The sequence below is a fragment of the Volvox carteri genome, assembly GCF_000143455.1.
Source record: "Volvox carteri f. nagariensis unplaced genomic scaffold VOLCAscaffold_79, whole genome shotgun sequence".
Classification (NCBI taxonomy): domain Eukaryota; kingdom Viridiplantae; phylum Chlorophyta; class Chlorophyceae; order Chlamydomonadales; family Volvocaceae; genus Volvox; species Volvox carteri.
The window spans coordinates 123,193-146,675 of record NW_003307622.1 but is presented as its reverse complement, the minus strand read 5'-3'; the positions used below and the strand labels follow the sequence as shown (position 1 = coordinate 146,675).

The 23,483-nt window shown below is 55.3% G+C and overlaps 4 protein-coding genes across 4 annotated transcripts; 3 read left to right on the top strand and 1 right to left on the bottom strand.

Annotated features, from left to right (window-relative positions):
* Nucleotides 1–26: 26 nt before the first annotated feature.
* VOLCADRAFT_98909 (uncharacterized protein) lies at nt 27–2,275 on the top strand (the record flags this gene model as incomplete). The annotated part of the gene is made up of 5 exons (XM_002957766.1): nt 27–159; nt 227–405; nt 1,156–1,387; nt 1,717–1,765; nt 1,960–2,275. The coding sequence occupies 5 exons, from the start codon at nt 27–29 to the stop codon at nt 2,273–2,275; spliced, it is 909 nt and encodes a 302-aa protein (XP_002957812.1).
* Nucleotides 2,276–6,425: 4,150 nt separating this feature from the next.
* On the top strand, nt 6,426–11,762 carry pyk1 (cytosolic pyruvate kinase; the record flags this gene model as incomplete). The annotated part of the gene is made up of 11 exons (XM_002957765.1): nt 6,426–6,602; nt 6,706–6,777; nt 6,863–6,984; nt 7,607–7,676; nt 8,263–8,330; nt 8,855–9,014; nt 9,422–9,614; nt 9,942–10,108; nt 10,500–10,637; nt 10,954–11,068; nt 11,521–11,762. The coding sequence occupies 11 exons, from the start codon at nt 6,426–6,428 to the stop codon at nt 11,760–11,762; spliced, it is 1,524 nt and encodes a 507-aa protein (XP_002957811.1).
* Nucleotides 11,763–12,301: 539 nt separating this feature from the next.
* On the bottom strand, nt 12,302–14,822 carry VOLCADRAFT_98907 (uncharacterized protein; the record flags this gene model as incomplete). The annotated part of the gene is made up of 4 exons (XM_002957740.1): nt 12,302–12,310; nt 12,567–12,641; nt 14,434–14,656; nt 14,752–14,822. The coding sequence occupies 4 exons, from the start codon at nt 14,820–14,822 to the stop codon at nt 12,302–12,304; spliced, it is 378 nt and encodes a 125-aa protein (XP_002957786.1).
* Nucleotides 14,823–15,225: 403 nt separating this feature from the next.
* On the top strand, nt 15,226–23,187 carry VOLCADRAFT_107808 (uncharacterized protein; the record flags this gene model as incomplete). The annotated part of the gene is made up of 6 exons (XM_002957764.1): nt 15,226–15,257; nt 15,963–16,086; nt 16,398–16,460; nt 16,795–18,021; nt 20,930–20,950; nt 23,032–23,187. 6 exons carry the CDS (start codon nt 15,226–15,228, stop codon nt 23,185–23,187), a joined length of 1,623 nt encoding a protein of 540 aa, XP_002957810.1.
* Nucleotides 23,188–23,483: the final 296 nt, after the last annotated feature.

Sequence of the window (23,483 nt, the reverse complement as noted above, 5' to 3'; positions counted from 1 at the left end):
AATTGAATCGTTTGGTGCTTGGACCAATGGGCCTGCAGCTCTTATATGAAGAGTTGGACCGACTGGCTAATGGCATCTCGAAGGTTGCTGATCCATTCCTTGATAAAATCGCGCCTAGGAGAACTATACAACGAGCTTACGTTGCCATCGCTGCGATAGGTAAGTTTAAAGCTTCTGTGAACTGCACATCATGTCTTTGAGCATATTGCGGCTAACCTTGACACAGGTATATTGTTTTGGCTGGTGGAGGCGTTGTTGCTGCTCCTGCTCACACCCCTGCTGGTCAAGCTTCTGCGACAACCCCCCAGCGGAAAGGCAGACGCGAAAACACAACTGAAGAAGGCCAAGGGTGCCGCTACACAAGCAGTCGCGCGTCTTGTGGGGTCGATCCACAATAGCATACAGGTACGCCTTGAATCGTCCTAAAGCCGCACCAACTGCGGAACATAAGATCCGTCAACCATACGGTGACCAACGAACGTCAACACTTCGTTGGTCAACGGACAGAACCGGCACATACTCCGTTGTGCCGTGCCGGAATAATAAGCAAGGAAAGCATGAACAACACCTGCCACACAACTCCAACTTTTCGCCGACTTCAAAATTGACCCGAAAGCAGACGACGACCCAGGTCAATGCGGTCAAAGCATTTTCTAATGTCTGCGTCATTTATGAATTTTGTTTTCATCCCACGCTGCTCACCCAGCTCAGCATTCATGACGGGTACGTTACCGACAATGTAGTGCGCTGCCTCATGTGCACACACGACAGAATCGCATGGAATGTCCCCTCACGACAAACACCACGGCACTTCACCCGCGCAACCCAGATCGCCACAAAAGGATTTTTTGGCACCACCTGTACACCACACTGATAGTTGCTGTGCCTGCTGGCGTGCTGTCGCTTGAGGAACCGAACACGAGTTGTGCAAAGCCCAAACGTGTGTCGTTTTGGGCCCGTCCATCCGCACCCCTTCCCTTCCCTTCACCCGCGCTGGGTATTTGAATCCCATGGTGGATTCTTAGCCGTACATCCCCGTGGCCGCGCGCCCCCGGTCCTCTTGTTGCCGGTCGTCACCATAACGTCCCCCAACAGCCTTAGGTGCATAAAACACTCTGATGTTGCCTCACGACGGCTCACCCCTCCTGCTCTCAGGTTCCCGTTGGCCTGCTGATACTGATGGAGGCCAGTTTTCAGAGTGACCGTGTGTACGCGAACAGCAGCTTGTCATACGCCATGTGCTACCTGTCAGCCGGTTACTTCCTACACGACCTGATTATGTGCGCAATGCGCTTCGCACTGGAAGGCCCGCTATACACCATTCATGCGCTGGCGTGTCATCTGGCATACACCTTTGGGGCGGTGACGGGGTTCCTGCATTTCCACGGTACGAATGTATTATGTTGAGGTTTATGTGTGCGCACACAAGCACACCAGCTTGTTTGCCAGCAACACTAAAGGCCCCACACGTGCGGTCGTGCTCATAGCGCACCAGCAAGATGGTCGATTTATCGATATGGGTCACGCTGAACGTGTCTGGGCCATTATTCATGTGGAGTTACAGTCGTTGCTGGTCGCAGCTTAATAAACTTATCTGGGTCAGCACTGGAGTTCGGAAGAAGTGATGTGGGGGATAGCAACGGGGGGCCCTGGGCGGGACGTCCATCCTAACCCCTTTCCCCGTTCACCCTGCCCTCCGGGCGCTGCACGACACAGGCGCGGCGTTTTTAATGTGGGAGATCAGCACACCCTTCGTACATTTCAGGTAAGCCTGCCGGCCCGCTGACCTGATTTGCTCCATCTGCCCCCCTTCGCAGGTGATACTGACCTCTGGGGTCTGGGGTGATGGGAAGGATCGAACAGAGCTGCAGCAGCGCACCAATCCTGCAGCCTCTCCCACCACATTCCCACCGCTGCGGTCTGACACTCCGCTGCTGCGTGCATTCGTTGCTGCTGCAGGTGGCTCATGTACAAGATCGGAATGGCGAACTCCGTTTTGTACCTCGTTAACGGGTTGCTGATGATCGTTGCGTTTTTCGGCTGCCGTAACGTTTGGGGCTACTTTCAGTCGTACATCTTGGTCTCGGACGTCGTCCGCGAGCGGTACCGGCCCGACTCACCGTTTCCAGCGGCTGCGACCGTGGGTTACTGCTTCGTGGCTGTGGTTATGAACACCCTGAATACATATTGGTTTGTCAAGATGGTGGCGGCGGCCATGGCAGTGTTCCTCAAGGGGAAGAAGGGCGGAGAAGTGGGCTCGCACAAGGACGAGTAGGGGAATATGAACGCAGCGCGGGGTGAGGAGGGGCACTGGAGGGGCGGATGGATGGGCGGGGCTCCCCGGGTTTTCCTTGTAAACGCACGCTGGCATGGTTAGGTTAGGCCATGACGGGCGCCGGGGCCAGCTTTAGTGATCTGTGACGCGGGGCGGGAAACTGACTCGAGCATGGCGCACGAGTACCTTAATTGGCGGCGTGCCGGTGTGCCCTGATGCGTGCATGCTAATTTTTGGCTAAAGATTGTTAAAAAATGCGGCGTTATTTGAAAGCCGCGTGGGGCCTGTGTGGGGGTGGGTGGGAGGGAGGGCATTCATGGCATGACTACGCCATGTACGAAACCACGGCCAGAGGACGGGCTTGGTCCATGTGAGGTGGATGAACCTATCCTGGGGAAGGGGCTTTGGATTGCGCTTCTGCCAATCACGTCATAGCCAGGACAGGCAACCTTTCCTTTAAATGCGGCATAATTTCCATCGTAAGGTCCAACTTTAGGTCTAACGGTTAACTACCTACAACTGTTGGGTCGCGTTTACGCGATCTCGTTCTGGGACAGTTGAGAACGACTGCTGATGTTTAGTTTTGGTATCGTGAAGTGGTAGCGCTGACGGCATGAGTTGGCGCGCAATAGTATATTATGAGGGTCGGAGGCACAAGGTCCCTTATCCCTACCGCCTTTTAGGTGTAATTTATACCGCGGAGAAAGCCTACGTCTTTGTCGTTTTGGCTGTCGAAGCTAATCTTCGTGAGCGTACAGACCAGGCACGCCCGAAGAGAGTCGGAGCGTCAGCCCATGGTGTGTGGCCACACATTATCACCTTTCGATCGTCAAGTGTGAAGCCAGTCGAACACCGGTCCTAAGGATGTATTGGGTACCTAGGTCACGCACACACCTGCTGCCCAGGATATAGATCACTTCTAGCCAATCTTTAAGACCCGGTTAGGCGCGGCTGAGCACATTCCTAAGGACTTCATCATCGCCGTCTGAGGAGCAGCCGAGGCCAAGCAGCAGGGACGAGAGCGAGGAGCGCTCTCCAACCCGCGACTCGCAGTGTTGTACCACTGATGCCACACATCATCAGCCATGCCCCTCCAACAGCAACTCGTAAGCAAGAGCGCCAAAGTGCGCCTCGCCCCCAAGTGCCCGGACTCCTCATGTGTACGATAAATAAGCTCCGTACACTCCCCTGCCTTAGGTACGGCACGTGGGTTGCCGTCTCCCTCAAACCGGTATCATGTGTTGCCTTGAAAACGATACTACTGACGCGCCCGCTGTTTATGGCGCGCAGCTGTATCACAGGTAACCCAGGCGGATGCTTGCCCTTCCTGCGGGAGAAACCCGTGTCTGGCTCATCCCAAATGTCAACAGAATGACCATCCAACCTGGCCCCATCATCATCCTTGCTGCTAGCAAATGCCAGGACGGTTCCGCCCAGGCCATGCCGCGTCTGCTCCGTGAACACACCGGCCACTCCACCCTTGATCCTGGTCAAATTTCCCAGTGGGTCACAACAAGACACGGAGTGGGTTGTCGGTTTGGCGTCATAGGCCAGTGCGCGGCACGCAGTGCTGATGCTCAACAGATAAGTTAGATCCGTGGCCTTAGGCAGGGTTTTACCGCGCTCATCCGCCGCCATGCAAGGCAGCTCCGCGGTACAATGCTCAAAACCTCACATTCCTCGACGTACAGGGCATTGCAGCGGCCGGCAATGCTGTTGTAAAGAGGTGAGGTCACAAAATATTTCGGTTACTTTCTAAAAAATTGCTGGGCGTACAATACTCCGCTCGATTCAGCCTGGATCTGCACGCCAAGCATGATATCTTGCTTGCGGCTGAGGTCTGCCCAGCTGGGATTCTGGTGCTGGAAGGACGCTGTGGTACCACCGTCATCACATGACAAATCAGACACTGTGCTCCGTGTCACTTTTGCCCATCGAGGACCATGTGGTGGATCCACGATTGGCCAGGCCATCGCCTGGGCACCCTTGTGAGGTGTGCAAGTTTGTTTGTGGACGTAAAAGAGCGGATGCTGCTCTGTGATGCATGCTGGACAGGGTGGGTGGCATACATACATATCAACTTGCGAGCTGACCAGGAACTAAGTTGATGCGCCGTTGATCCGCTAGATTTGGTTGGATGCTGGTGGTGAGTTGCCGAACCCAACGAATACATTCTGAAGTCGGATGGGGTGACGGATTAGGGTGCCCCTCTAGCAGGGGAGAGCAGGGACTGCCCCGGGAAAGGGGGCCGCTGGCGAAGTTAACCACCCTGTAACAACATACATACTGCCTAAACCCACCACTCAAAACATATTCCGGAGGGTCTTTGGGTGTGCCCACGGTGTCACGGTGTCACCGGAATTGTGGTTCGTTGTGTTCACCGACATCATTGTTCCATGTAAGGAAGCACGCCTTGCTGAAGGACGACACGCATGAAAGTGTGTAAGTTGATTTCGTCATGAAGTCGGTTTTTGATTAGCTCGTCACGGACACATCCGTGTGAGAGCTGGGTGTGGGGGGAGAAGTAACCCTTTGGCACGATTTGTTTTATGTGGGTGTGACAACCCTTGAAATGATATGTGTATGGATATATGAGTTGAAAGCGAAGAGTGTTAATAATCGACCACCTTATCGAATCTAGAGGGATCGTAGGGATCGTAAGGCAGTGATCTGCCTCGCGCCACAAGAGGCGTGAGGAATGGTGGCGGCCCTTTTTTGGAAAGCTGGGCACGCGGTGGTGGCTCGTGTGGGCGCATTAAAACATCATTATTTTTTTACACGATGCCTATTTGTTCGCGGGCCGTTGCATCTTCAAAGAACTACTGTATGTAGTGAATCGATGTGCGCATGTGCGCGCGGAACGGCTGGCGCTGATTGGGGTTTCATGTGCTGTAATGCCAACAATACCTCCGGCACCGACAATGCCTTCGGCACCCCACGGTCCACATGCACGACCTCATTTTCCTTGACTTGCTTCGCGTTCCTTCAGCCATGGCCGTCTCCAGTCCCTGCCGGGAGTCCACCCGTGGCATGCTAGCCTCCCGGGCGTGTGCCCTTAGCATACAAGCTGTGCTCAGCTGCAAACCGCGTCCTACTAACACGGCCATTGCTTGTAAGACACAACACATGACACCAAGGGGTCTTGCCCATCAGGACGTCAGGGATCAGCTGTACTGCACAATGTACTGCACGCGCTGCACTGCCCTACCTGTTTTGTCATCACAGCGAGGCAGGTTAGGAACTAATACTGCCATTAGAAGTCTTGCAAAAAAATAACTGATGAGTACTACGTTTAAGAATACAATTTAATTGGTGAGCAGCGCTTGGGTCAGGTTCAGGGGCCAGGGTTCAGCATCGTGAGCGCATCAAGAACAGTACGTCGGCCGGTAATGGGGTCCCCTTGAGCAGATTTCTATGAGGACTGGGCCCGACTGCGCCGGCCGGCGCATGATGATGCACGCGTCCCGACGGATGGCGTTGTCGCTCAGCATGGCAACTTGTTCGATGTGCGCGAGGGCGACGATGATCGTCATGGCAGTTAGTACTTATCATTCAGCCGTCCTTTTCTGTAACGGATTGTTGGGGACTTCGTAGTTGTAAACAAAATGTCACTTGGTTCTCCATTCCTAATGTTGCCCTTTTTCCTGGTTGAGACGTTAAGAAGACACGTGTTCCGAACATGTCATAAATTTAAATCTTATCGCAATTGGATGAGAGCTGTCCGCTTATAGGGATATCCACCAGGTGTCGACACCTTGAAAGCGTTAGGGTTCGGCTTATGTGGAAAGGTACTGTGCCACACTCGCATGTTGTCCGACGTGATAACTCCCTCCCCAGTGACAATTCGCTTGGTGGTCATATTGTTAAAAACAAGGACAAAAGCGGCGGCAAAAAGCGACGGAGTACGACAAGGCGTTTAACAATCTCAGGCGCTTGCCATCGCCCATCACTCTCTCTTCTTAATCGCCTCAATTTGATTGTGTGTGCTGTGAATCCTTTGGGACGGACTACTTTGCTCTTACAACTGATTATCACACAGGCGGACTTGTTGCGGCTGCTTAGCAGAAATGGTGTCCTTGGGCCTTGAGACTGTGCTGGCGGGCACTCCGTCCAACATTTGCAAGACTAAGGCATGTGCAATTTAAAGGGGATGTCCGTGTCCACAATTACATGGCGGTTGAGCAATTGCCACTTTGCGTTGCTCATTCAGGTGGTCTGCACTTTGGGTCCAAAGTCGCGCAGCGTTGAGGTGCTTGAGGAGCTCCTGCGCGCTGGTATGAGCGTTGCGCGCTTCAATTTTTCGCATGGCTCTCACGACTATCACCAGGTGCGTCCGGGGCGGCGGGCGTTGTCCGCGAGCGTTGGGACGCAGCATGATCGCGACCACAGTGCTTCCAGAAATCAACAATTTCAAAATTCTTCATTTGCAGGAGACGCTTGATAACCTGCGCATCGCTATGAACAACACGAAGTTGATGTGCGCAGCGATGCTGGACACCAAGGTGCGCTGCGAAAGGAGCTATGATGACTCTTTGGGACGGGTGGAAAAGCCCTTGTAACCTGAGGTTTTCCTTTCTTTACGCGAAGGGCCCCGAGATCCGCACCGGCACACTGAAGGATGGCAAGCCGGTGCAACTGACCGCTGGCAGGGAGGTCACGATTACCACGGACTACGCCCAGCCGGGCGACGAAAACACGATTGCCATGAGGTACAGCCGTGCAGAAGCATGAAGTCGTAGAATTGGAGGGACTGGGTTTTAACCACACGAATTAGTTAGGAGTTACGAGGTAAGGATGAGTAAGGGTTTCGTGTACAGCTTTTCACTCCTGTGGTCTACCCGCATAGTCCTCTCCGTGTTTAGTCTTTACCTTAAGCCTTTTGCTGATATCCCTGCGGCACTATTTTTTTCAATTCTCTTGTGCACTTTTTGGTTGTTTCGATGCACTTCTCGGTGCACCAAGCTCATCGTGCGGCCCCCAGTAATGGCGTTGTGCGCACAGCATACAGTGGGCTGCATCAATTAGGCATCTATCAGGGTCCTCAAAGCTGGTACCACACAGCTGGGCGCTGGCTGCTTGACAGGAATCGCGACTATATGGCGATACACCCTTCCGGCCGCTTTAGGGCCCCGGCTTTCTACCGCCACCGCCGCTTCATGATCCTCACGCAGCCGTATACTCTCACACGTCAGCCTGCCTTGCTTTCTACCCCTACCTGAACTACCTTCACTATCTCTTTATTTGCGCTTCATAGTACCTCCTCTGTCGGCCCATCCCCCCCACTACTATTACTACTACTGCTACATACATTGGCACGCGCGACACGTAAAGCTACAAGAAGCTGGCGCACGACGTCAAGCCAGGTTCACAGATTCTGTGCGCGGACGGCAGTATCGTATTGGTGAGGAAGGGGCGGGGGGCTGGTTGACGGCAGGGGCGGGGACACCACCCGGTGCCCGATAGCGGTCAGTCATGTTGTGTTGTGTGCGGGGGGGGATGTGGGTACTGCTGGGACGATGGTTTGTATGTGTGTAAGTGTGTATATAAGTGGCAGCTGCATAAGAAATGCCACCCCGCGGCGTTTCCCCAGTGGTGTGTGTGTCTCTGTGTGTGTGTGTGTGTATTTATGTCGCGGCAGGCCAGTAACGTTCGGGGGGTCCTTCCATACCGTGACGGTGGTGGTGGTGCCGGTCTTGGTTCATGGCAACCCATGTAGGGCTAAATATACATATATGTATATACATATGTATGGCTTCAGGCCCCGGGCTCCCCTCTGCCCCGGAAGCTCTGATCGTGTGAAGGGACGTGTGAAGGGACATGTGCGCCTCCCACTGACGCACCCATCCTGCATGCCCCGCAGCTGACTGCAGTTGAACCCCTGCATGACCTAATCGCCGCCCCTCAACCGCCCTCAACCGCCCTCAACCGCCCTCAACCACCCTCAACCACCCTCAACCACCCTCAACCACCCTCAACCGACCCCGCAGGAGGTGATCTCTACGGACCCCGCTGCCGGTACCGTCCGCGCTCGCTGCATGAACTCCGCCATGCTGGGGTGAGCAGCACTCGGCGTCTCCTCTGTGTGCGGATTGTGTGCGGGATACAAGCTGTTCATTAAATGGCAAACATGTGGTGATGGTGGTGGTGGTTGGGACGGGCGGTTTGCAGCTGGTTTCGGCGCATGCCATGCAGCTCAGCTGCTGCCGCCGCTCGGTAGTGGCAGCTCTGCCACGTCGCCACGACTGTTGATGAAGTCACTTCAACTCACTCATCACTAATCCCCCGAACTGCAGCCTGACCGCAATACCCGCTGTGACGCGGCGCTTTCCGACACCTCTGGCCAAACGACGTTCTCCCGGCCGCTCGACTTCCGACTTCCATACACACACTCTCACACTCACACAGCATCCTGCCCTCTATACCCTGAGAGAGCGCCCATCACGACTTTAATTAACAACACCACCATTGCCTTGAAGAGGTTTTAGTCACATTATGGCGCGTGAATCCGCCGCGTGGCGACCAAGTTGTTGATATGTGTTTTGCCGCCGCTGCGACGGCCCCCCCGTCTTCACGTTTCAGAGAACGCAAGAACGTCAACCTGCCCGGTGTGGTGGTGGATCTACCAACGCTGACGGAGAAGGACGTGGATGACATCATCCACTGGGCCATCCCCAACGACATCGACTTCATTGCCGCGTCCTTTGTGCGCAAGGGCTCCGACATTGATACCATTCGCCAGGTGGGGGCGTGATACCCCTTGGGGCAGGGGGAAGGGGAGGGAGAGAGGGGAGGGGAGGGGAAAGGGAGGTTGAGAGGGGATGTAGAGAGGGGTGGCTGGGAAGAGTGGATAAACGAGAAGTTGATTGGTGCGGTGGAGTAGAGAAGTGACGAGCAGGGAGGTTAGCGGACTGTCAGCGCACGAGTGTGTGTATGTATGTATGTATGTATGTACTTATGTATGTGGTTCATCCGGGTTGGGTTTGGTGGGGGGAAGCCATAGCCTAGGTGGTGAATGTGCGAGGAAGGGGGGAGGGGGCAGGGGGGCTGCAAGTTTGGCAGTGTGGTTGTGTATGGGTCGGGGGCCGATGGTGGGAACAACTCGTTTGACACGCGCGCGCGTCCGTCCGTCCGTCCGTGCGAAACCAGGTACTCGGGGAGCGGGGTCGCTTCATCAAGATCATCTCGAAGGTCGAGAACCAGGAGGGGATCCAGAACTTCGACGACATCCTGCTCAAGACGGATGCCGTCATGGTGGCTCGCGGAGACCTTGGAATGGAAATCCCCACCGAGAAAATCTTCCTGGCGCAGAAAATGATGATCCAAAAATGCAACTATGCCGGTGCGTTGACTTGAGTGGTTTGACTTCCCCTTTCTCTGGGACCTTATGGAGTCCAAGTAGGGGAAGGAGGGAGAGGATTCACTGGTACCAGTAATCACGCATTTTAGTGGGCTATCTACCTGCTTAGGTGGGGTGTGGTAGTTCAGTAGGGTGGGTGTGAAGTATGGGTCTTTTAGGATGTGTGTGTGTGTGTGTGTTTGATGGGATGGTAGGTTTGCGTTGTCCGATTGGGGGCTCGGAACAACAACCCTGAAAAGCAACCCTTTTTTTCCGCGGTTCGGTTCATTATCTAACACATATTTTACCCAACTTATCGCCCTCTCGCAGGCAAGCCCGTCATCACGGCCACTCAGATGCTGGAGTCAATGATTAAGAACCCGCGGCCCACTCGTGCCGAGGCGACTGACGTGGCGAATGCCGTACTCGACGGTACGGATTGCGTCATGCTTTCCGGCGAGACCGCGGCCGGCAACTTTCCGGTCGAGGCCGTCAAGGTACGGCATGCAATATGGAATCTAGTCGCGTACCACTGTCACCTGCGCCTAATCAATCAACAACTGACAAACTGGGAAATGAAAAAAAATGCCGCTGGTCTTATTATTTTTTAGTTAATCCGTTAGTGACAAAGGAATCACCTGGTTTGCCTGGAACAACGGAAACGGGCATCTCAGCATCTCGCGTTTTTGTTGTGCTCTTAAAATGACATCCTCAACATTCCTTCCCGCTCGCTGTCCTCTACTTTGAAACAGTACGTCACACAAACTATGCCTTCACACTGCGCGCCCCGCCTCTCTTCTCTGCGCCTCTCCTGCGCCTCTCCTCCCTCTTGTCCGCTCCGTTCAACTGGGCCTCTCGCCATCGGTCGGTCGGTCGGCCTGCCTGCAGGTGATGACCAAGATCTGTCGCGAGGCCGAGGCCTCCCTGGACTATTACGCCATGTTCAAGAACATCCTAAAGCAGGCGCCCATGCCCATGTCCCCCCTGGAGTCCCTGGCATCTTCCGCCGTGCGCACCGCACACAAGGTGACGATGATGATACGACTTAGGGTTGTGAAGTACCTGGGGTGGGTGGGTGGGAGGCTACTTGGGTGGGGTGGGTTCTGGGTTTTTTTCCTGTCCCCTTCCCTTTCTGTTCTCTCGCAGCGCTGCGCCTCGCCTCACCGGCGCCGGATTCCCATATCAATGCTTCTGAACGGACTTTTCACAGCTCGCCGCCAGATCCGCCTTTAGTCTCCCGCTTCAGCTCCTCCCCTTCAGTTTGATTCAATCCAGCTTGTTAAACCATTCCGTCATTCTCCTTCCCCCCTTTCCCTCTCCCCCCCTCCGCTCCACTCCGTAGGTGCACGCGTCACTTATTGTGGTGTTGACTCGGGAGGGGTCCACCGCCCGGCTGGTGGCCAAGTACCGCCCGCTGGTGCCAGTGCTTACAGTGGCAGTGCCCGTGCTCACGACAGGTAGGCGTGTGCGTATGTATGTATGTATGTGCGAGAGTGCGTATTTGTTTATTGTATTAGTGTGTTTTTGTGGCGGTGCTGACGATGTTGGCTTGGGTGTGTGTGTGAGTGAGTGCTGGGATGTGAAGGGATTTCCTACCTCGCCTTCATGGCGACATGCGTACCGATGTCCGTACGTACGTGTATCTCTGAATTCATCCCGTCGCGACTTTCCTCCTCAGTAGAAGAGGTATACCGGCGCTTTTGCATTCTGCAATGGTGTACTCATTTTCGCCCCGCAAATCATATACTTTTATGTACATACACTACCTGTCCCCTGCTGCCGGCAGGTTTTATAAGTAGCGTCTATTCCTTGCCTGCTGCTAATGACACCTCCATTTATTGCTGCTATTGCGTTTCCCCCGATCCGGCCCCGTTTGTGCATCAACAAAACGAACAACATGACACAACAGACAGCCTCACGTGGACCTGCAGCGGCGAGGCACCCGCGCGGCAGTGTCTGGTTACCAGGGGTCTGATTCCGGTGCTGGCGGAGGGCAGTGCGCGCGCAACCGACAGCGACACCACGGACGAGATCTTGGCGGCCGCGATCGAGCACGCCAAGCGCGCGCGCTACTGCGCCAAGGGCGACTCGATTGTTGCTCTTCACCGCATCGGCAACGCGTCCGTCATCAAGATTGTGGACATCAAGTAAAAGTTTTTGGTGGTGCAAACGTAAGATTTTTCCGGTTCCGTTTGTAAGCTACTTACGTGGTTTTCTTCGAACCTGAGGAAATCGCGTAGCGTAGGAAGTGGCTTGCAAGTCCGAATGACAAAAAGATACAAATTAACGCTTTGTTTACTTTCATGTACAGGAATTGAGTTGGTCGGGCCATGATTATTGTTCTGGATTGATGCGAGCAACTGCGGCCGATCTGTCTGAAGATTTGTGGTGGTGTAGCATTTGTGGACGCCGGAAGCTGCTCGCCTTGATGCGGCCTTGCTGGTCCGGGCTGGTCTGGGTGGAGGGACGCCGTGGCGCTTGTGGAGGTTGTGCGACCGTGTCGTGTTAGCGGGCGTCGCGTTGCAAGTGCGAACAGAATTTTTAGAGGGATTGCTTTGGCAATGGAGAGCTTCATATAATAGCCGATGCGCTAAAGGGGGGGGTTTTCGGAGGAAAAAGTGGAACGGGCTTGGAGTTTACTTGACACTTGACTTTCTGGCGTTCTCGGGCGAGAAGAGATTTGCGCGTGTTTAGCATGCCTGCGCAAGCGGCATGACGAGGGGGAGGGAGAGGGAGCGATGGCAGGAATGCTTTTCCTCGAGACGGGCGATATTTGACATAGGACACAGAACACAGAAAATGAAGATCCACAAAGCATGGCAGGCAGAGAGACTTGAATGGAGCTGGCGGTGACTATTGTGCTCTTAATGGTTCACATATGCGTTCCAAGACATTCAACAAGGACGCACCCGACCCAAATCACCAAACAAGTCCATCATATGGCCTGTTGGTTACCGTACACTGTCTTCGCGCCTTATTGGCGCTTCGGAAAAGCCGTGGCTGGCGGCAGACGGCCTCTCGAGGCACTACCTGGCCGGGGGCGGCAGGGGGTGCTGGGGGAGTGTGTGTCAGCCATGCACGGCACGGCATCACTGCGCACGCCGGCGCGTCTGTGTAAGGTGTGGAGGTGTTAAGAAAGAGGCTCAACACGTAGGTGTGTGTGGCTGTGAAAGGACGGGCAGCAGCGCTGTTAGGGGGATACGGCTCCCAGTCGTTTGTGTCGCCCTCGTTCGCATGTTGAAAGCTGGCGACCGCCGGAGGCTGGCACGTCGCACGAGGACGCTGTGCAAGCTGGCCGCGCAAAATCGCATTTCTGGTCGTTCCTTACTTACTGATTTTCAGGTGTGTTGTTTCGGCAGCATCGAAACGTTGTTTTTACGGTTTCACATACACAATACATACACAAGCTGGCAACTCTTTATGTTGACAGACATAAAGACAGTTTCCGGAACGGTTTGTACGGCGGCTGTAGCGGCGGCCATCGCAGCACAGTTCTGGGGCTCTTATCGCAAGGTGGTTGCAGAAGTGCATCTCAGCTTAAAGGCGTTGGGTATTGGCGAATGAGGGAAGGTTTGTGTTTGCAGCTGGTGCTCTGTATGTGGGATGGCGGTTGTCGCGGCCGCAGCTTTGGTGGTCCTCTTCGGTGGATTGCGACGTCGGGGGAGGTCGGTGGGGGAGGGACGGAGGGGTTAAAGGATTACATGGCACGCGTCCATGTGTGCCGATTTCGGAGCGATTAGCAGAGGGTAATGACGGACGGGCGTCCGTGTCGAAAGTTGGTCGTATTAAAACGTATCCCTCGTGCTGCAGTCCTTTTGAAGAATTTTACACGAAAAACGATCGTATGTTATATGTGCGTAGTGCAGGCGCGGCGGAGCAGCAGCAGTATTAGCAATATAATAGGATGTACGGCTGTATCTGGCTGTACAGCTAACTTCCATGCGCCATGGCTAGCGATTGCAGTTTTCGCGCTGTGTCCGCTCGGTTTCTTCTTTCTTTGGGATATTCGCTTCCCTTCCGTTTGATGATTCTGTGTGTCCTCCAAATCGCTTCGAGGGCGGCCATACAGACAGAAATGTCCGGATAGCGTCAGGGGCTGATGTCAGGACAAACAAGGCGGGTTAAGGTTTCGTCTGGATCGCAAGCGAGAGGCATCCGCCTTGCTGTTCGCTTGGCGTCTACGAAGCCACGCAAGATGTAAGGGATCGGTCGCTGACATCCAACTTCTCTTCGGGGGGGTTGGTCATCTTGCGGCTCTTATGGCCGACTTACGCGGGCGGAAACTGTCAAAACTGATTGGCCTGATCGTGCCTGGTATTCTTCCTGTACATGTACAGGCCCCTGAGCTGTCTGGTTGGTTGAGTCAACTGGAAAAAAATCAACATGTGAGCTGTGGGGAACGAAAACGATGTTCGTGGAGACCGACTGACTGCAGGTGTGCGTTCTCGCTGATTGTGTAGGTTCCGGACTGGAAAAAGCTCCAATGGCGCCTTGTTGTGGGTGAGAGAGGCTTTCACAGTCGTTAGGCTCCTTGGAGGGATGAAGTGTAAAACGCTGCGCGGCAGGCTTCAAATGGGCGGGGCAAGTGAGTGCTCTTACAAAGGTGAGGAACAAGCCAGGTCCGGTACTTTAGAGCTACAGGACGTGTTTGGGAGAGGGGGCCCAGAAGATGGCGATGGTGGGTACTGCTTGCTTAGTTGTGGGGGAGAGAGAGAGAGAGATTTCGGTACGTGTGGGGACCGGCATCCGTCCGCAAGTTCTTCGATACCTTGTCAATCGAAGAATTCTAGATGTCGTGACTGTATTGACTGTGACGCCTCACCAGAAGTTCCGAGAAGAGAAAATCCTGGTGTGGTCGAGCCGTAATCTGTTTCATATACACGCGCACACCGTGGGAGGACTGGTGCATGGGCTCTCCGATAAGCTCAGCACCATAGACACAAAAAGACGTCCCAAAGGGAATGATCCCTCGTGGCCACAACACCATGTGTATAAGCTTCGGAAGAGAGCGGAAGAGAGAATGTGTACTGGCGTGCTGTGCTGTGCTGCGGTGCGGTGTGGTGCGGTGTGGTGTGGTGTGGTGTGCTGCGGTTAACGGCCCCAACCCGTTCTCGCTGGAGGTCTTCAAGTAATACCTCACCTGCTGCTGCTGCTCCGCCATTCCGTGCTGTTTCTTCCTCGACTTGTATCCTCGATCGTGGGCATGGGCATGGGTAGGCTTTTGAGGCCAGCTAAGCGAAAACCGCTAACCCGCAGCGAGCACGACATTCAAAACACTATGTGCCTTCCGTAAGGGACGGATCAAGTCCATCAATTATGAGTACTTGAAGCAATAGCAATGCAGATTTCCTCACTACAGATAGGTACATGAATAGGGATGGCGTGTTGTCTTGCGCAAAAGGGAACTACGTCGCCCTTGTGACCGGCTGTTTTCAGCAGTAAGATGCGTTTTAAAAAGGGTGGTGCAGACGCTGGTGGCTTGTTTTAGTTGCACTTGACAGCCTAGCCCAGCTTTTAGTTGAGCGGCCGCCATGCGAACCTAGTTAATATGGTTTTCTACATTGACCAGGTACCGATAAGAGATGTGGCCCGCTAAGGTACTGGGGGCGTAATCATGGTGCCAGGCCAGCACAGGGTGGGGCGGAGGTAAGAGGTCGCGTCTCAAGACGTATGCAAACGATTTGTAGTGAATTAGAAGTTCCTACATACTAATAGTAGAACAAACCACATCTGAGTTGATTATATACTCAGCACGCAATTGCAACCGCCATAACTTTATTTAGTGTATAGCTGTCTCTTGGCATTGTAACTGAATGTGAGTGGGTAGCGGTCCTCTAAAGAAGGTTTGCACGAGTTTACGTGCCGGTACGGACTTGGGATGATGGGCCTTAGACTGTTATAAGTCCGCCGCACCACATCCACCCGAACTACATCCTCTTGCAAGGTGTCATCAACACCATTAGACTTAGGTTCTTAACCTGCATTGATATCTTATCTGTGACGCTCAGTGCGTTTTCGTGGAGCAGAAAACTTCGAGCCAACTAGAAAAATGTTGCCAGTCTTACATAGGCCGGCCTCGTCTATGTTTGGAGAACGAAATGTATTAAGCCAACCAACATCTCCAAACAGCACTCTGCGAACGGAGCCATCGGTGCCAGCCCCCAAGCGTTCGGGCTTGGGAACTGGACTTCTATCTGGGCCACCGTCAACGGGCCATTCACAGAACTCGCTGACAGGTCTTTCACAGTTTCAAGTTTCGCACGAAAAGCAAGTGAAGTTGCAATACTGTTGCGGACAGCATCTTCGAAGGCGATTTCCTTAACGACTGGTTCCTTTCCTGTACATGCGCAGTACCCTAAGGAAGAACCGCAACCATTTCATCGGCCAAACAGAGCAATTCAGCATCGACTACCATGCCGCCCATGACAAGTCGCTCGCCGAGCTGCCGGTATTGCAGGAGCAGCACCAATTGGAGGTTCGTATTCGCCGTCCGTGTGAACACAGCATTACAACTGTATACCTTTTTATTGCGGGGCTGCCTGTCTGTCGTCCTGAGACACACCACCTCTACACAGCCTCCCAGCCATCCAACCAGTAGCACCCTCCGTAGAATTTCCCCTCATACCCTTCCACCTGTCGATGCGAATGTCACAGCTCCCTCTTAAGTAAATCCCCAGTGGATGCGCCCAATCTGCCGACTGGCCACTACCTGGCGGCGCTCTCCTTCATTTCCCCCCACCCACCCCCCTCATCTCCACTTCTCCCCACTCTTCCACCCGTACACAGGTTGAGGAGTATCAGAACGCCCTGGAAGAGGCGGTCGCCCGCCACGTTGCCCGCATAGCACAGGTGTGTGTATGTATGTGCGTATGTGTGTGAAGACGGGGTTTCGTTTGGGCCCCTGACCCCTCCGCCCTTCGCGCGGCAAACCGCACCCTCGACAGCTCTGTAACCCAGCCGCCACTTCCCGTGGGCGCACCGCACCTTGGGTCTCTGTATTTGTCTGGCAGACAGACAGACAGACAGACAGGGGAGTAAAGGCCCGTATTTGTGCGCCCTGTGGCGCCTGGGCCCTGTACACCACCTCTATCATCCACATCAACTTCTTTCCTTGTAAGCACGTTCCCCCCTCCCTCCCCTCCCCCCCTCCCTCCCCTCCCTCACTCCCGGGCTCAACCCACAGCTCCGTCAGGACTACTCCCTAATGGTGAAGGAGGCAAGTCGCCGCCACTTGGAGCTACAGCAGCGCCGGTTCGCGGGGGCGAAGGTGGAGGTCCCGCAGCCCGCAGCCCTTCAGCCCCCCTCCCTGCCACCGCTGTCACCCCCCGTGTCAGTGCCAGGGATAACCTCAAACGTCCCTCTTCTGCCGCTGCCCGGCAAGTCCAGCGCCGCCGCCGCGGCCGCGCACGCCAACGCCGTCGCCGCCGCGGCCGCGCAGGAACAAGCCCAGAGTCACTCTCTTGGCCAGGTCCACCCCAACGCCTACCTAAAGACTCTGGACAACGGCGCCGCCTCGGCCATGGCGAACTACAGTACCCGGCCCCCATCCACCCCCAACGCCCTCTCCTCCCTCACCCTCGCCAACCCACCCCCGACCATTGGCCCACGGGTCACCACGCCGCCAGATCCCAACGCCCGCGGCTCGGACTTCCACCGCCTGGAAGCCATGCACGAAAAGTACATGAGCAGGACCCGCTCCCTGCACGAATACGGCCTGGCTTCCCGCGCGAGCGAGGTCGCGGCCTGGGCGCAGACGTTTGCCGCCTGCATGGGCGCCCTCGCGCAGCACCAGTCGAGTTCCCTGTCGCACCTGGCGGCGTGTGTGGAGGAGGCGGAGGCCTGGCACGCGCAGCAGCGCTCCGCCCTCAGCTCCGCGCACGAGGAGATTCTGGGGGAGGCTGAGCGGCTCGGACGCCAATTGGAAGTCCAGCAGTCCGCAGCGGCGTCCAAGCTCGCGGGTTTGCTGGCGTCCTTCCTGGAACGCGTCCTGCCTACCGGGGAGGTGGGTCTAGCTGAGGCACAGGCGGCATACACCCGCGCCGCTGCGAACCTCCGTAATGAACACGTGGCCTCCCTGGAGGCGACAGAGGGGGCGTTGCGGGCTCTGGTGCCCCGCCACGCGGCGATGCGGCAGCACATGGCCGCGGCGTACTCTGCGGGTTTGGCGGCTCACGAGGCGGCGATGGCGGCGGCGGGCGGGCACTATGATTCGAGGGGGATTCCGGAGCTGCGGCGGCAGTATGAGGAGGCGGAGGCGAGGCACCGGGACGCGCTGGCGGCCATTCGTGCTGATCATCTGAAGGGGCTGGCGGCTTCGCGGGAGGGGTGGATGGGGGAGGCTGCGGCGCTGCTGGAGGAGTACCGGGCCCGCATGCAGGAGCTCAAGTCGCAGTTTGTGTTGACGTATGAGGTGAGTGTGTGATGAGTGAGACCATGAGTGTGTGTGTGTGTGTGTGTGGTGGTGGTGGGGGAAGAAGAGTGTGAGTGGGTGTTGGGGGGGGGCCGTGGAGCGCATTCAGCGGTTGTTGGGGCCCATGCAGGCTGATGACGTCGCCACTGCGGCCAGGTGGGGCGTACAGGATGAGGGCCTGTGCGGTTGGAGTGGGGGTGCGCCAACACATTGCATCTCTGTGTGTGTTTTTATGTAGGTAGGTATGTAGGTAGGTATGTAGGTAGGTATGTAGGTATGAATAAAACCTGGCCTACCCCGAGCCGATAGTTTCTGGTTTTTATGGTTTTGTGCTTTTGGCTTCTTCCGCTCTGTTGCCGCTGCTACTGCTCATATTACTGCTATTGCTACTGCCACCACTGCTACTGCAGGTCGATGTCACGGAAGTTTGAGGAAACACGTATTCAAGAGAGGGAGACGCCTCAACTACCTCCTCACCGTACAGCGCCATGAAAAGGAGATCACCTCCCTCAGGGATGCAGAGTGACGGCGAGATTCCTGTATGACCCGTTTGGCGACCTGAATTACAATCATGGCTTTTGCCCCTTACCACAGGGTGGTAGGGGTGTGTGTGCGTTTGTATGTACGTTTTTTTGTGTGTATGCTTGCAAGGCTGGGGTCCTCGTGTGAGAGGCCGTATCTGGGTGATGTCGCAGCCGTAGCAGCAGTAGCAGCAGCAGTAGCAGCAGCAGCAGGAGCAGCAGCAGGGGGAGGGAACTCGAATGGTGCAGGAGCAGAATAACGAGCAGGTGGTCTCTCGCGAGGGGCGCAGGCACAAGCTACTGAGAGCATGTGGGGCAGGAGGATATTAGAGCAGGCTGGTGCAGAACTGCGTGGGCATGTAAATTGGGAGCAGCTGCATTTTTATGCGTATCTGTATGTATGTATGTGTGTGCTGCCCAGTGTGAAATGGCCCTTACTTCGTGCGTGTGTGTATCGCCCGCTGGTTCCCCCGCGTTCACCGCACTGGAGGAGGGGGCCGGGTTGGGTGGCAGAAGACCAGGGGTGCATGGCCCTCTGCACTTTTTAAGTGTCTCCAAAAAGAAGTGTCTCTGTATGTTTGTTCTGTCTAGGCGTGCCTGTCTGTCTGCATGATGTATCTGCATGTGTCCGCCCGTGTCCAACATTCAGCTCCTGCCCCTATCACGCTCATCCACGGAGCGGAGCGAAAGCAGCTGCAAGGGGTCTGCAAAGGGGCTTCACTCTTGTAGGAGTGTATTGTGTGTAGATGTATGTGGCCAGAACCGGGTCTGTCGCTAGCAGAACTGGCTGCACTTTCCGTAGGCCCCAGTGTGCATCTGCATATTACTGCGATCACTACCATTATTTCATATGCCGACAACGACAGCGACAAGGACCCAACAAGGGTATTCGGGGAACGCGGGGAGTTGCTGTTATTGTAGTTGTTGTTAGTAGTTGTCGTAGGATTACTGTCCGAGCTTATCTAGGGATTGTTGTTCGATTCCCCGAGCATACTTGGGGTGTAGAGGCAGCCCTCACCCGGGGAGGTGCGGTCCATCCCGTGGGGCGCGTTTGCGGGTTTCCCACCTCTCGGATGGTGAGATATCCCCGCCCAGGTACAGCGGTCACACCACCCTGACCACGGTCATTCCTTGTTGCGGTCCTGCTGCCAAGTTAGGGGAGGAAAGGGGGCCCGTTGTGGTTGTGAGGGGATGAGGCCAATGATGGTTTTTGTTGGCTGCATGTGTGTAAGAACCTTTTCCAACCTGTCAAATATAACGGTGATGTCCCAGGTGGGCAACTACAGCACTACCCAGCCCTCCCCCTTGCCTCGCTCCCCCGGTGTTTCGACCACACGCGCCACATGACCACACGCATGTAACACGTCAGGGGCACGTGAGGGGCGTGCGATCAAAAGGAAGCATACATTATCTTGCTTGTCTTGTCTCAACAGATGTAAGTGCATATGTATGTATGTGCATGAAGGGGGAAAAGTTGTACAAAGTGCAGCGCTGGCCCGGCACCACCTTTCCATTCAGAGGCTATTCGTGACTTTTTAAGTGACATGCAGTGTTGTACACAGTGCAACGTTAGACACGAAAGGTAGCCGACGGTTTCAGTTGCTTAGGCGTCACTATCCTAGGCTGTGGGCGGGACAATATACTGTTGTTTGATAGCATATGGATTCTTCCATCAACATCGACACCCTTTGCATCACACGTGTCCAAAGTTGAAGCATACCTAAAGCTTGTGGCTTCTAGGCTCTTGGGCTTCTGGCTCGTATGGACTCGTTACGCCTCTCTTGAGTAACGCAACCGAGGTGTAACACACACATACATACACAATGCTGATTCGACTGTTCATGCGGGGACTGCTGATAATGCAAACGGGGATGGGAAAACAAGGGAATGGCCTTGCAGGTTGTCCATTTTCGTCCACGTCAGCATGTTGCAAGCGGGCTAGATAGGTGCTGCACGCACTCCACAGGGGTCTGTGACCGGGTCCATGTTTCTGGCCACCGCGGGACGACGGGAAGTCCCCGTTCCCGGGGATGAGGACTCGTAAAATGAAATCGTGTGTTGGAGCGCATGTGGAGACTGGTGTGGTGGGTAGCGAGCACGCACGCACGCACGCGAGGGCGGCTTGATGGGCGACATTACTCACAGCCGTATCTGCAGTTGAAGCTCGTTCGCAGTTTGGGTGGTGCTGCTGTGGGGTGCTAAGGAAGATCAGGGGATTGGTCATGGCAGCGGCGGTGGTGGAGGTGGAGCTGGTCGCGATGAAGAGGGCCATTGCGGTGGTGGTGGCGGAAGGGGGCGGCGCAGACTGGCCTGTGGCCGGCGGGTCAGTGTGCCTTCCGCTGGGGCTGTTCCCGGGGTGTTAATCCCCATGGCCATGGCCCCTGCAGTGGCGCACCCCGGCTGTGCAGGTGTGCCTTCGGAAGGGCGATGACATGATGGGGGCATACGGGCCTCATGTCCTGTTTTGCGAATTGGGCAGCGTAACCAAATGCTCCGTGGCCGGATAAGGCCCAGGGGGAGAGGGTGCAGCTGTTAGTAGCTATGCATGGCCCCCGGGAGGACGACCGGGTAGAGGTCCGGACTCATGATGCTAATCTGTTCTCATGATGCTAATCTGGTTGCTTCCCGTCCGAGGGAAGATCAGGGTTGCGCCGCGGACAACCTCTCGTGGTTCCATGACGACGTGAACTGGTTCCGGAAGATCCTCCGGGGAGGGATCTTCCGGTGCGCCACCCTACCTTGCTATTATCGCATGTAGCCCCAGCAGCAGGTAATCCGTCCCGCACATCAAGATGTAAGCTCCCAACCCAAAAACGAGGAACAGCTTGGACGCCCAACCATCTGCGAGTTACCCCCTCAACGCCTGGAGGATCTCCCGGCGCAGAGTTCGGGGTACGAGCAAGGTACCCCGGCTGGGTCACTGCCTTATTCCCAAAACCGATAGCGCGCTGGGCACCTAGGTAATTCGCCAGTGCTTTGGTTGGGTTCCTGTGTTCAGGTGTTAGCGGCTCATTAGCGGCTCATTAGCGGCTCATTACCCGCCAGGTTTGGCTGTTTCGTTTTTTTGGGGGGGCCTAGGGCCTGGGGCCTGAGGCCATGTGGAGTTTCGGAAGCGGGGCTAGCTATTGAGGATTTCAGGTTTTTTCAGCTGTAGATTGCAGTTCGCCCCTTTGGGTTGGGGGCCATCAGTTCAGTCGACCTTAACAACTACTACTACTGCTCCTTGCACCCCTTGTACAGCTGCCAACACTGGCTGTATACCGGTAAATCAAAGCCAGTGTGTACTGTCGCTACTGCCTACATGTGCACATGTGTGTGTGTGTGTGTCGGTGTGTCGGGTGCAAACGAACCACAAAATCCATTTATATCGGCATGTTAACATAGTAGATGTGTATGCGCTGGTTGCTCATAACTGCATAACGGGGATAGGCCGAGGCTATGTCCCGGTACAACGTCGGGGGAGACCCCCGACACTGTCAGGAGCGCTAGATTATGGCTAGCTGCTGAGATGTGGAGTTGAGATCACAGTTGATGGATCGAGATTCGCACGCTGGATTGGTGGCGATTGCTGAACCCTCTGTCTCTACGGATGTTCGGGTGAATGGATGAGGAGGGATCCCAGAAGGCAGGATCAACCGCCTTGGACTTCCAGTTCGTATGGCGTAGTACAGTGTGGTAATGGTGAATGGTGCTGTATGGTGTGATAAATCGTAGAATTGTCAATGTGTGTTCAAGTTGCCCAGAAGCCTCCCACTCAGTAACAATTCAATTCAATTCAACAACGTCGGGGAGTGTATGCTGTTGGCCGGGGTTGCAAGTTACAAGGGTTACAGGGTTACAAGGGTTACAAGTTCCGCACAAGTGTGCGAGTAGCGTTCATGAAAGCCGGTGGGGGGGGAGGCAATGAATGGTCAGCATTGTGGCGCCGAGTGGGGCTGCTGGTGTCCTCTCCCAATCACCTGGTCTCAGCACGCCTGAGCATGATGTCCTTGCCGGTCACTCAGACCTCCGAGGAAACTAGCCACAGCTAAACGGGGGCCTTCTGCCGTGATCGTTATTATCCGCACATTTCGCACCCTCAGGATCTGATGCCCCCCTTACATTTCACTCTTAAGGGAGCCCCCGCAGGCTGGTGGCCAGTCACAAAAGACATGCAGCAGCTCATCCTCAGCTCAACCGCTCCGCAGTCACAAAGCCAGCGGTAGGTACACGCGTCACGCTCTCGCGACCATTGGGCCTGTGTAGTTAGCTTACACAATTCCCAATCTGAAACGCATGAGCACCTGAAACGTGTACAATGGCACGGCCCCAATATGTGAGCGAGCCAGCCAGGGAATTTACGTGCAAAACAGAACCCGGCAGCAGCCGGGGTGGTAATGGGTTTTGTGCCTTCGCACCTACGTCCCACCACGGTGCCAGCCTTTAAAACCCCCTGAACGCTGCCAGCCCCCCGGCACCCTCCCTCCCAGCCCCCCCCGACACCCTCCAGCAGCCGTCATGGTGGCCGCTGGTTTCAGCGCACCCACTTGTTACCCCGTCGCCCCATATGACCCCGAGCTGGTGGAGCCTGGCCCGGTGCTACCGCTGGGAGCGTGCTGCACAGCTCTGTCACCTGCAGCCGTCCATGGCGGCAGATGCAGCCTAGGCCAGGGGAATCATGGCCATGAAGCTGCACATGTGTGTTATTGTCATATAACTGTAGCATCGACAAAGTATGTGCGTACAGGAGACAATGGCAGCCAATGCGCCTCGGCTCTCCAGAGCCACCGGGATCCCCGTCGGGTGGACCGCTTCAAACCCGGAGCCGCAAACCCAGGGAACTCAGGGTTCAGAAGAACACATTGTTATCTTTCTCCACCAGAAGAAAAACATATTTGCATCTGCAATAGAAACAGCTGGGCATTACGGAATTTTTAGTCGTTACGGATGTACGGACGTACG